The 13,936-nt window shown below is 43.7% G+C and overlaps 1 protein-coding gene across 2 annotated transcripts in view; it reads right to left on the bottom strand.

Moving 5' to 3' along the window:
* ASTN2 (astrotactin 2) overlaps window positions 1–13,936 on the bottom strand; it is a 227,695-nt gene that overhangs the window by 48,558 nt on the left and 165,201 nt on the right. For both annotated transcript variants that reach the window (XM_055301660.1, XM_055301661.1), the window contains exon 5: window positions 4,083–4,224. In XM_055301660.1, the coding sequence (XP_055157635.1) occupies window positions 4,083–4,224 (142 nt within the window). The remainder of the gene's footprint in view (window positions 1–4,082; window positions 4,225–13,936) is intronic.

The raw sequence follows: 13,936 nt of genomic DNA, 5'->3' as shown, positions 1-13,936 counted from the left end.
TCAATTTAAACAGGGCCCAAATGCTGATGTTTCTGTTTTGCTACACCGGGGTGAGCTTAGGACAGAAAATCAGCCTTGACTTTCACTCCTCCAATTGGTCTCAACCCTGCGGTGCTGTGTAAAATTACACGGATGAAGGGGCCGCAAAAGCAATTTGCTTTCCTAGGTGGGGTGGAGATTCAGAGAGAGAGGCAGACAGAGAGGAACCGAGACTCAAGTAAGAAATAGGACAGAGAAACTGAGATACAGAGACAAACAGAAGTTAAGAGAATAACAAAGAGAAAGGCAGAGAAGGAATGATGGGGCGAGTGGCAGAGGGACTAAGACAGTGAGCTATGCAGAATACACTAGCACAGAGAGAGGGAGTGGAAGGGAGGAGAGATGGACAGAGATGCAAGGATGCACAGTGGGATAAAACAAAAGTGAGAGAGGTAGGAAAGTAGGAAGGGCAGGAGCCCAGGAGGAGAAGGAGAGAGAGAACGAGAAGAATCCTGTGGCCAAAGTGTGCATTTCCTGAACTCCCAAGCTGGGGTGGATCGAACACACTTTCACGTTGAAGGTTCTGAAACTGCAAAACAAGGAGGTGACATGAAGATTTAGCCCAAGGTCCCAGACATAGAAGCAGTAGCGGCGAGATGTGAACTCAGACCACCTGCCTGAGAGCTGCGTCCTCTACGCCTGTGCCACCTGAATCCTATCGTACCTCTGGCAGTGTCAGTGGGGGACTTGGTGCCCTGGGCTTAATTAAAACCCATCCTCTTTGGACCCAGGCTCTCTTTCCATCCTATTTCATTCCCAAAGGATGCTGGATGGTCATTTTTTTCCAGGGCTAGCAGCACCCCAACCTGCCCCATGGGGAATGGCTCCTCCAGGATTGTCCTTATTAAAGATACAGATAATCAGCGACAGACTCAAGGAGAACAAAGCAGTGACTATATGCAAGGCATTCTGTAAACCCTGTCTGTGGAGTTTCTCACTTAATGCTCTTCTCTTTAACTCCATAGGATCAAGACAATTACCAGCTCCCTGTTTTCTGAGGAAGACACTGTTGCATAGAGCAGTGAGAAATGGCTTTCCCCAGGGCAGGTTATGAGTAACAAAAGGGCAGAATCAGGATTTGCACTCAGCTCAGCCTGTCCCCAAAGCCTGTGTTCCTCCTACTGCCACACACAGCCTTTTTGACCCAAGAGTAAGAAAACTAATCTTGGTAAGGAACGAGCAAGCAGAAAATGAGAAACCCCAAGAACTGACAATGCAACTATTTTAAAACTCAAGACTCAGTTGGTCAGACTTCACAGGAGGGGAACCACCAGCAGTATGAGAGAAGGGTCCCCAAATCACATCCTGGGCTCCTTGTCAGAGCAGCCCAGATTCCAGAGCCATTAATACAATCAGTTTTTAAAAAAAATACAGGAGTGTTCAGAGATAGGGATGACAAGCTCATGACAAACACATTTCCAGGATAGAAGAGGAAAGGATGGTCCCACTTCAAGAGGTGGGAAAGGGGTAGGGGGTATTGAGCAAAAGGAAAAGAAGAGGTGATTGGAAAACTACCATCACTTTTCAAGAATGTCAACTGTTTTGTCAGCTCTGGGTGTTAACTGCGTTGGGGGTTCCCTAAAACATTGCATTGCTCTCTACATAATGGGGCTGTAGGATTCCACAATGTCACCCAGAGACAGGGTTACTACTTGTATCTCAAAGAATAGGAACCACCTGCCAGGGTTCTGTCCCTCTCTGCTAGATACTATCCCAGTAAGTTGGCAAAAGGAGGAGAAGAGAGTTAAAATTAATTATTAGAATAACAAGGACAACAGAGGTAACAGAGGTCATAGCTAACTCTTCTTAGATTCTTCCTGGGAGCTCATCACCAACTGGAGAGCTTTTGTTCATGGACCATCTCATCAAATCCTCTTCAGGTCCCAGTGAGTCAGACACCGTTATTACCCACATCTTCAAAGAGGAGGGAAGGAAGCTCGGAAGGTTGAAAAGCTCACTCAGTGTCATGTAACTCATAAGTGCAGGTTATAGAGATTTGAACCCAGACCTGTCTTCCTTCAGTATATGCCCATAATGAGGGACAGAGGAACCAAAAGTCAGCCATCATGAAATCTTTCAAAAATGTTAACTTTCTTCATATAATCACAGTTTTTAGATTTGGAAAAGGCCTTATACCTCTTAATCCAGGCACATACTTGTATTTTGGAGCAATCCTAGAGCTTAAGAGGTTACTATCAGCACTTATTGATTAAGTAGCTATGGAGTCATGCTCTCAATATCCGATCCCAAGTCAACACTTAAGGCCTGAGGCAAACAATACTGCCTCTGGAGAGTTTGCCGAGATGTCCCACCAGAAGAGATCTGATAGCCTACTATATTTTAGAGATTCCATTCCCAGAGCTCTCATTGTTCCCAATTGATTTTGCTATTCTGACAAAATAAAACTCGGGTTCCAACATCTATGAGACAGTCAGTGGCAGAGCCAGGGTCAGAGGCCCAATTTCTAGAATACAGTGATATTCCTGAGTTTGGTGCATGAATCTCTTGGGTGTTATCAATGAGCCCGAATATGTTGTGTAATCAAAGGAGTGCCATGGTCTTTAGAAAAGTTATATCTTCTAGGGGAGGTAGAGATGGGATGTGGTTTGGAGGTGAAGGAGATTTAGACTGTGGAGGTGTTTCTTCTTTAATTCTCATGCGACCCTACAGCCTAGGTTTTATTATTACTTTTTTACTGAGGCTTATTGAGGAAAAGCAATTTATCTAAGGCGACATAACTAAAAATGTCAAAGCCAGATCTGAATCCACAGTCTGTGGTCTTTTGTATCACCATTAAGTTATAAGTCATTTGAGAAGAGAACCTTTGTCTCATCAGATTCATACCCGCAATTCTTAGCTTTGTACCAAGTTGTAGGCACCGTCTGCTGAGTAAGGAAATGAGTTACAAATGAGTAAGTAAAAATATAAATGAATGAAAAAAATGATGAATAAGTAAGTGAATGAATTATGGAGTAAGAGTGGATGAACAGATGAGTAGATGGATGGATGGATGGATGGATGGATGGTAGAGAAAAGGAAAGGGGAGAGAAAGGGATAGGAGGAGGGAGGGATTAATGATTTTGGGAAAATGGGTACATGGGTGGATCACTGAGTAGATAAAAAACATAAATGATTTCAATAATTGGTGAAATTGGTTGCTAAGGGAAGGGGCTTATAGTTTTTATAATTAGGGTACACGAAGACAGCTTGTCTCTAGAATCCTATGTTATAGCTTATGATGGATGCATCCCAATGTGACAATACTCACTGAGAGGGGAACAAAAGAAAGATGAGCCCCTTTTCCCTCTGAGATTAACAGATGCACCTCAGAACTACTTCCTTTTGCATCTTTAGAAATTTGAATGCAATGACTCCATGCACTCTGTGAAGGGGTGATAATGGCAGTATTTCTAAGGGGAGGAGCTGAGTCTAGTAAAACAAACTAACAAATATATACGTATACAAATATATATGTAATTCAGATATGCTAATATAATCTTTTTCAGAGAATATCTCATGGAATTGAGAAAGGAACACCAGGCAGGTACTCCTGTCCCAGCCCTTCTTGGTAACTTGCCACATTTCCTCTCTGGGTCACAGATTCTTCATTAGTAGAAGAAATAGCTTTGAGCTCCCTAGTCTCCCTGGGCCCTTTAGCACTAACCCTGTATGATTCTATGGCTTACTGTGGCCGCACTTCTCCAATGGACACTTCTAAATCTCAGAATCTCAAGGTGCACATATAGACTGGCCTACAAGACATTTGGTTGGCCTAGACAGATTACTTGTGCCTTGCCTCCCAGACTTAAAATCGCCCTGTTTCACACTCCCCATGCACCCAGCATATCTTACTCATAGAGGGATGCCTGGGTGGCTCAGCAGTTGATAATCTGCCTTCGCTCGGTGCATGGTCCCGGAGTTTCAGGATCGAGTTCCTCATCAGGCTCCTCACAGGGAGCCTGCTTCTCCCTCTGCCTGTGTCTCTGCCTCTGTGTGTCTTTCATGAATAAATAAATAAATAATCTTAAAATAAAAAATCTTACTTGTAGAGACCGTCAGGCTCCAGACACTTGAAGATGACGGAGTAGATACTGACTTCAGGGACCTCTCCATGGCTTCGACCAGCTGCTACACATGATGTGCCCAGGCCCGAGAGTAAGTCATCCGCAAAACTCAGGAACTCTCCTGGGGGGAGACAAAGAAAGATGAGCTCCCCAGCTCAGGCCTTGGTGAGCAGACAGTCTTACTGCTGTCCAGACCCATGAAATGTCTGGATATCATCATCAGGAGGATTAGTGGACAAAACAAGCACAGCACATGGGAATGACACAGATTAGCGTCTAGCCCTAATGACTCTGTTTAAATTTATGCTGGAATTTTCTCAAAAGTGGGCATACTAATACCTACCTATATGAAACTACAGCAAGACTCAAATGACATAAATTACTGTGTACCAGAAATGCATGAAAAGCAACAGGGGGATAGTGCTTTCTGTCCAGAGTAACTTTTCTGGTCTTGTTACTGCTAATAACTTCCCTCTTAATTACCTGAGCAAGGCCCTTCCTTCTTGGGATTGCAATCTCCTTCCCGGTATAACAAAGAAATCGGACCAGGGATGTAAGACAAGTTTCCAATCACATGGTCACTCTTCATGTGGTGCTACTAGATTCATGAAGTGTTATGTTGAGACGGACAGAAACCTGGTCCAACTAAGGGGGAAAGAGTTCTATGACTGATGAATGATGAAGCCATGAGACCCGAAGGGACAGTGGAAGAACAAGTGCCTTGAACGCCATGATTTCTAAAGTCAGTCGAAGCCACTGGATTTCAGGAAGCAGTTGAAGTTTACCAGAAGTAGGCCTGACTAAAAAGAATAACTGAACATTTAAGATCTTGGGATCTACTCTTATGTCTGATAAGAATTTGTTGGATAGCTTTGGACAACTGAATTCCCATTTCTGTGCCTTAGTTTTCTCCTCTGTAGAGTCAAAGTGGTAAAATCACTATTAGAGCTTTTAAAAAAATAAAATGGAAACATAGATGTGCACAAAGATTAAGCTATGTGGACAAACATTACAGTACTATCTAAACCAAGAAGGATTTAGGTTCGCCTGGGTGGTTCAGTGGTTGAACATCTGCCTTCAGCTCAGGTCATGACCCCGGGGTCCCGGGATCGAGTCCCACATCAGGCTCCCCATGAGGAGCCTGCTTCTCCGTCTGCCTGTGTCTCTGCCTCTCTCTGTGTGTCTCTCATGAATAAATAAATAAAGTCTTAAAAAAATAAAAATAAACCAAAAAGAATTTAGAAACAACTAAACGTTCAATGATATAGAAACAGCAATATCAATTACAGTTCAATGATACAATAGAATATTTTACAGCTATTAAAAACAATATTGTGGAAGAATATGAAATAATATGAAAAGATACTAAGTTAAAAACCAGGCCACACTGTTATAGAATAATCTAATTTTTAGTGGAAATTGTACATGTATATCTATTTAGAAAGAGAAGGAAGAAATTATAGCAAATACATAATAGTGGCTTTGTCTGTAAAGTGAGATAAGCAAAAATAAGAGATAAAAAATATCCATTACCTGCTTTTTTTAAAAAAAAAATTATCTACAATGAACATGTATTACTTTCGTAACAAGGAAAAAAATGAATAAAAAATTACTTAAAAATAGATAAAATAAATGAGCCAGACTAAATGGCCTCTAAGTTCCCTTCCAATTCTAAAATTGGGTGATTTAGGAGCAAAGCAAGCATGTGAGTTATTTTATACCACAGAGTATGGAATAATATGAGGCCTCCCTTCTGTTCATTCTTTCTCTTTCTTGTGTGACATGGAATGGCTCATACTCTCTACTCACTTATTCTTAGTAACAAGCAAGAGGAAGACGTCCATTCAACTAAATAATCCAATATAATGGAACTATCATGCAAGAGTAATATTGGCCAAATGTCTGAGACGTCTGTGACCCAAGGGAGGCAGGGAACTGGGAGGACAGGACATACAGATCACCCCCTGTTGGTCTTTCAAAGAAAAGTTTCATTCTTCACTCCTAAATAAATGATGTAGCACCTCTTCACCTGAACTGTCTGGATGGCCCTGGGATTTCAGGTAAACAACAGTTCTATAAAGTATTTGTCCCTATGGCCCAATATAGCAGATCTGATGTGTAGTGTTCTTTGTTTTCCACCTTTTACAAAGACAACTACAGTTCATAGACTTGATACATAGGTGCCAGAGCAAGTGTCTGAATCAGGCTGACGTCAGCAACATGCAAGTTCACCTGCTATTGTCAGACAGACTTGGGACTGAATTCTGTTTCCACCATTTACTGCAAGTCTCCTCACCTTTCAAAGTCTCGGTTCTCCTTTCTGTAATATGGGGTCAATAACTCTTACTGAGTTTGGAGTCTAGAAAGAAAGGCCAAGGCTAAGAAGAAATTCTTTGTCTAGAACCAGCAGTTTTGCTGGAAAATGAAAAGGTAAATGAAAGCTTTATTCACCGAAGATTTGGGCCTCCCCTATTTCTTCCACAGGCCTCTTATGTGAGCTTCTTCCATAGTAAAAAAATAAACTAACAATGCCTCTCTGCCAACAGGTACCAAAGCAGAACAATGTACAGGGTGAAAAAAGGAAGAAGGGGGTGGGAGGGCATGAAATTACTCACAGGAGGGAGTAAGGGCTTTGTTTCTCTTGGTTTCTTAGGATTTCAAGTCTGGCAGCTTACAGCTGTTTTCTTTGAGCGTGGACCCATGTCTGTCTGCTTTTTAATTTGTTTCTAGATAGCCATTGAAAGAGTTGGCCCCTCATGAGGGAACTCAGTATTCCTGTGGCCTGTATGAACTATCTTCAAGCCAAAATATGGTTGACATTCACTTACAAATGGGCATAGCTTTCCAGAGATTTCAATCCATTTCAGAATAATTTGGACCCTGGATCAAAGCCTCATAACATGTCTGATAGGTCAGTAAGATAGGCACACAGTTCTAAAGGTTTATAGGCTTCGTTCAAGTGAAGAAACTGGATAGCGTGTCATATATAACTAGTCATATCGAGGACATTATAGAGATTCATAGGGGCCATTCTGTTTGGAACTATATACACATAATGACCTTCAAATGAGAAGAGTTAAAAGGAAGGAAATTGACATTTAGTACCAAATTTTCTTTTTTGTTTGTTTGTTTGTCACAATATTCAATCATTAATTCAATGAGTTAAATGTTAGTATCTCCGTTGTAAAGCTGGGGTCAAGCTGATAAATTTAGAGAGGGACAGAGCTGAGGTTGGAACCCATACCCTCCTAACTCCAAAGCCAGACCTTTTCTTTTATAGTATGCTGCCTCCTAGAGAAAGGTGGAAAACGACAGTGTTAGAAAGTAAGCTTTCTCAATTCAGTGAGAATTTGCCACCGTTCGGTTTGCAACTGAGTTCATGCCACTCTTAGATCTACGGGCTTGCGGAATGAAACAACAAAAGAAATGGTCCCTGACCTTCCATGGCTTGTAATCTGACAACAGGAAGAGTTCCCGAATACAAGAACAGGCCCATAAAGTAAACTGTGAGATTGCTTTTCTTGGCACTCTATTCCAGAAGGTTTAAAGGTAACCTAGGTGGAGACAGGTGAATGAGGCAATCCTTCACTGTCCTTGCTCACTCAGTGGAGGGGGTACTAAGAAAGGCTTTTTTATGCACAAATGAAAATCAGAGCCATCCAATACATGCATTGGGGTTCCACTGTACCCGAAGTCTGGCAGTGGGACAACTGAATGAACAATACTATAGGACAGTGGTTAAGGTGCTGGGGTCTGAATTTACTACGCTGCCTCGGATTAAATCCTGGTTTACTCGCACTTACAGCTGCCTTTGACAGGTTTCTTGACTCTCTACATCTATTTCCTCATCTGTAAAATGGATATCATAATAGTATCTAACTTATAGCATTGTGAATATCATATAGAATTGCATATATTGCTTACAAATCAATTAGCACAATGTCTGGCACATGATACAGTAAGGGCTCAAAAATATGTTAACTCTCATTATTGTTTTTGTTATTATTGTCATCATAACAGAGAAGAGAGATAAGGACTCTTAGGAATTATTTTTAAAAATAAATTATTATTTTTATTTTTATTTATTTTTACCTAATCTTGTATCCTATCCTTTTCCAGTTGGGAACTGAAGCCTGGTGAAGGAAAGTGGCATGTCCATGGCCACACACAAAGTAGGAAGTCAACTTGGAACAAAAGTTTCATCTCTTGACTCTTACAACCTATGTGATAATTCCTATCAGCCAGCCTAGGAGATAAAATCGCTGAGAACTGAAGACTTGTTCTCCAACTTCTGACCAACTATATTCAACATGAATGTGAGCTCTATTTATTATGGGCCAGGTGCTGTGCTAGGCACACAGTTCCACCCTGCCATCTTCCTAAACTTGGACTCCCTGAGAAAGATAAAAAGCCCAGGAAAGATAAAACACGATTCAACAGGTTTCCACTGTGAAATCTACTCTAGCAGGGGTTTGCCAATTAGAATGTGCAGAACTCCAGGGATGACAAGGAATGGCAGACGTGGTCGGGGCTCAAGTCTTTCTCCTCCATCCCCACGCTAACTTCAAACCAGATCAACACCAGTTTGATCTATTGTATACACTGATGGTCTAAGTCTTATTTAAATCGGGGAAAACACTGTTTTAAAAAAAAATGTTGGCTTGTAAGTTTTAGTGCTAAAAATGTTTGAATCCTAAAACCCTGCCACATTCCCCGATAGAAATACGAGGTTCAGGAATGTTGCACCCCCACTCAAGGCGTCGCAGCCACTCTGGGGCAGCGTCCAGGATCAAACCTATCCCTTTGGCTTCTGAGCTCCACGTGCCTTCCTGTAGGACTCTGCCTGCACGACCCCTGTCCTCTCCTCCCTGGCATGGTGTGGCCGTGTGGCAGGGCCCTCCCAGGCCCAGGCTGCTGCCGCCACCGCCTCACCCATGCCTGTCCAAGATTCTAACATTCTTTCTCTGTTTTTCTTTCCTTGAAAACAGATAGGGAGTTGGGAGTCGCTGTACAGGAATGTGCCTGTTCCCCATTACGGCTCTTCTGGGGCTGTAACCCGAGTGGGCTTGGGCCAGACCCCCACACATTTCTTTATCCACTCAGACTCAAGCCCCGCTCTCATTACAATCCACAGAAAAGGTCAATCACGATTCTGCTGAAGCCTCAGAACCAACCCAACAAAGCACAGAGTAATTTTTGTAAAGGCCCCACCCCCAGCCTCAATCCCTTCTCCTTTTCTCACTCCCTCAAATCCTCTGCCTCCTTGATTTCTCCATCTCTCTCTCTCTCTCTCTTTCTCTCCCCCCTCACCCTCTCGCTTCTGATTGAGTTGAGGTCACAGTCAAAGCTGGCCACAAGAGCAAATTGAAAACAGGCTGGGAGAAAACCAGCAAAGAATTCCCAAACGTAAGGGGCGGGAGTCGTGAGTTATTTAGCCCAGGTGGGGAGAAAGGTCCCCGGCTCAGGCCTCCGTGCTCTTTTCAGGAAACGCCAAGGGGATCTGGAGGCCACTCTGGGCCCGGCCTTGCTCTAACCTGTGGATGCTCCCTGCTGTGGTGCCCAGGAGAAGCAGGACTCTGGCTCTCCCACCTGGCCTTTGCTTGGGCAATTGTAGAAATTCACGGTCACGGACAAGATGCTTTTTTTTTTTTTTTTTTTTTTTTTTTTGAGAGGCTCACACTTATCAGCTGCAGTTGGTTTGTTTCTGCCAGACATGGTATTTTAAATCTGAAGAGCCAGGGTCTGACTTTTACCTTTATCATAATGGCCCATATGAGATACAGGAAAGGCAGTGGGTTTGGGGGGGCAGATGAGACCTGGTTTTGAAGCCAGGCCCCATCATCAGGAACTTACTTCAACTTTTAGACACTGCTTCTGTAGCACCAGAGAATCGGGTAAGGAATCAATAATACATGCAGGATGCCTGCTACATGGATGGTTTACCAATGTGAGTGCTCTCTTCTCCCTGTTACCATACTTCCATCGGGTCTCCTCGGTTTGTCTCATGACAAAATTTTTAGTGGTGAAACTCAGTTGCTTTTAGATACATTATATAATACCTAACTCTCTAAACTTACTTTTTTTTTTTCCAAAAGAAAGTAATGTTTAAAAATAAGGGAGGGAAGAAGGATGGAGGGCAGACAAAGAGAGGAGAGTGAAAAAGGAAGTGTTAACTTTGCTCTCATCATATAGCATCACAGTTTTACTTACATTGTCTGGATTAAGCAATCAAAACCACCCCATCTTGACTAATGTTCAATAAAATTTAAAGATTTAGGTTAACTTGTGCTTTTACAAGTGAGGAAACAGGCTGAAGGTAGGCCAAGCGACTAACCTTATGGCATCCTATACTTTCCCTACTGCACATGTGCCAACAGACTGTGAGATGCTCTCCTAGCAGGTTGTGTTCTGGACACCTCTGTGTCGTCAGGACCCAGCGTCAGGCTGGCCATGCAGATAATATGTGGCAGTCCACAAAACAACTTCAGTGGCTGAAGCCTGAATCCGCCCCCATCTCCCCAATACCGTATATTAAAACCCTCAGGCTGCCTCCTGAGTGACCCCTTTAAGGAGTGCATTGGACTCCAACAGTATAAGAGAAAAGGGACTGTCCCCCCAAAAAATGACTCTCAAAAAAGCAATGGTGGTCAGGTGAACATCTACTAAGAACGCTTATGTGACAAAAGTTGTGCACGGGGATTTCCAGCTCATCCCCATGCCTGTTCTCTAGTGGACACCTGTTGGTTGGACCTGCACTAAATCCATGCCTCCTTCTATGAAGAGCACCCCAGGTTTCTACTGGGGAACCAGCTCTCTGCCAATTTTAATCTATGTGATTTTGCTGGAGGTAAGGCCTAGCCTGTCCTCCAGAGATGGGCATGTGGTCAGCGACCTGATATTCCACCTCAAAGGCCGATGAGAGAGGAACAAGTGACTCAGGCCTGATCAATCATACTAACTCCTGGGACAGAGCCCAAGTCCTGATGATGACATCACTTGAAGCCTTGGATCAGTTGGGTCTGAAGCTAGATATACCCTTGGATATTTCAAATACGTGAGTCAGTATTTTCCCTTTTCTGCCAAAGTACTTTTCATTTGTTTTCTGTACTTGCAACTAGGAGTCCTAACAGATATAAATCCTGTGAAGTAGATTTTATGATTGCCATTTTGTAAATGAAAAAAGAAAAAAAATGCTCACAGTTCTCAAGCAGATTGTCTAAGGTCACACTCCATTCTAAATAACAAGTCTGAACTTCAAATCCATAGCTTTCAGACTCCAAAACCTGAGCCTTCCCATATCCCTAGGGCAAGGGATACAAAGATTCTATTATTCAACAAAAATCACTGAGAATTTCCAATTCCTGCTTTCTCTATCCCTGACTTCTGGCCTCATTGCTTACATTGTCTTCCTCACTCACTCATTCCAGTGATGCTGGCATTCTTCCTCCTCCTCTAATGGGTTGTGCATGCTCTAGCCACAGGGCCTTTGTACCTGTGCCTTCCATGTCTGGAAAGCTCTTCCCCACACCTTGCCCAGATGGCTGCTTAAATATCACTTCCTCAGAAAGGCCTTCTCCAGCTACTCAGTTTCATCTACTCATTCCCTATTCCCTTTTTCTATTTTATTTCTTTTCATAAAACTTATCAATCCCTCACATATACTAATGAATTATTACTTTGTCTGTATCCCCCACTATGAGCCCCATGAGGACATGACTTTGTTGACTTACCACAGCAACTGTGCACAGCTGATTCTCCATCAATATTTGTCTAGGGAGTGAATGTATTTACTGGGTGCTGTAACCTGAGGTGATGGTTGGGAACCCAACATGGAGAAGAATGTCTTAGTTTGTGTCCCCTGAAAAGCAGAGACTAGGAGAAGAGTCGAGGTACAGAGGGTTTATTTGGGAGGTGATTCCAAGAAGTGGGCATGGGGGAGAGGAAAGAATCAAATAAGGTAAAGGAAACGTCAATATAAAAGTGCGTCATTAAGTTTGCCACCGTGAGTGATGAGAAATGGGAACTCTATTCTACAGGGACCTTCTAAGAAGTGAGCAGGGTGTCTCTCAGAATTGTTTGGCAGAAAGCTACAAGCTAGAGAGTGTATTCCCTGATTTGTGATGACCACTGGTTAAGAGCCTCCCTGAGAGTGAAAATTTCTCCACACCTCTCTTTTTCAGTGGTACATGGGCATGGGCAGCTCCCTTAGTCTCATACAGCCCCATGGGGCAGAAAGTGGAAACTTGTTTTAAGGTCACTGACAGTACAAGGTGAGCCTTGGTGGAGACAGTACTTCCTACCACAGCTGCAGCTCAAAGAGCCATGTGCCAAGACCCCAGAGGTGTCTGCTACAAAGACCCAGTCTCTGCCTTCGAGAAATTCATAGAAAGAGCAGCTGATGTGCCTTCCTCACTGAGGTCTAGGGCAGACCTGTAAACCCCTGCCCCCCCACACTGTTGAAACCATCCACAGACAGTTGTTAAACACCCACTAGGTTTCAAGGAAAGGACTACCCACTGTGGACGGAGAACCAAGCCACACCCACACTTTCTTTCCCTGTGTGCTCACAACCTAGCCAGGCACAACTGCATTGCTTGCTTTCGTGAGGGACCCACCAAAGAGTCCTGCAACTGATTATTAATACAGAGTTTAATAATATTAACCTCAGTATTAATATGCACTTGGCTAATAGAGCCTGACCTTTTCTATGGTTGGATTAATCAGGGCCATACAAGCCCTCGTCATCCCCGCCATCCCGAGGACAAATGATGCTCATGCATTTGGCTGGAGCGGGTATTGCTAACATGTGTGAGGAGAGCTGGTCTGGGGGCCAGGCTGTGTGGGAGGAACAAGGTGGAAGGACAGCCAAAGCCCCCTCCCCATCACTCTCCGAGGACCATGGTGTGTGTGTTCGCTGCCCTCACAGCGTGCATCTACAGAGGCCTTTCTTTTCAGCCTTTCCTTTTTTCACTTACATTCCTACATGTTACACTATGTTGAAGTGGAAAGAACCGAATGTACAAAATGTGCTTCTCATCAGAGTCTCGGTTCCTCTAACACTTCCAACTTCGTCTGGGTCGAGCGCTTCATTCAACGTCTCCCTCCCTGGGTAAAGAGGCAGAAAGCTTGTGTGCTGCCGGTGGGCCCGAAGGGCCTCTCTGACCGCAGGTGTGATGAAACGGCTCATAGTCTGGTGGAGCTAGGGTTACCATTCTCATTTCGTCCAGAAAACAGGCTCAGAGAGTCAGGGCAAGTTGCCCAACCACACAGCTACTGCACAGTGAAGGGAGGACTTGAACCTACGTTGATCCAGTTCCAGAGCTTGTGGGTTCTTTTCACCATAACGCGCACTTCCTAACCGTTCTGTCTCTACCGGCCTCAGTCTCCTCGTCTCTTACACAAGGATGTCGGTATCTACTCTGCAAGAGGTTCATGAGGCGTGAATTAAATTAAGTCTGTAAAAAAATATAAAAATGCTTTACGATCTGCAAAGTGTGGTGTGCATGTAAGGGATTGTTGGTGACGCGTGCCAGGCAAGAGGGTGAAAACGTCAGATGGGTCCTCCTGTAGTTAGAAGGAGGGATGGGAGGCCATCCTTTGGAAGGAGCTGACGTCTGTCAGTGTTCAGCCCCAAGGACACAAACACACCCATCAGCGGCACAGAGGGATTCCAGTGTCACAGGAAGAAAGGTATTGGGGGATGAGGACAGTACAATGCAGGGGAATTTAGGGCTAGCATGTTGGGAGTGGAGCTTCTAGAACTCCTAGCTCTGAAAGCTGGCTTCTCTTCCTTCTGTTCAGCTGCAGTCCTACACCCCTTTAGAGCCCTCTGT

Source organism: Nyctereutes procyonoides, unplaced genomic scaffold, assembly GCF_905146905.1.
Source record: "Nyctereutes procyonoides isolate TBG_1078 unplaced genomic scaffold, NYPRO_anot_genome, whole genome shotgun sequence".
In the NCBI taxonomy this organism is placed as follows: Eukaryota; Metazoa; Chordata; class Mammalia; order Carnivora; family Canidae; genus Nyctereutes; species Nyctereutes procyonoides.
Note: the sequence above shows the minus strand (reverse complement) of the source record. Positions and strands in the feature narration are given on the sequence as shown.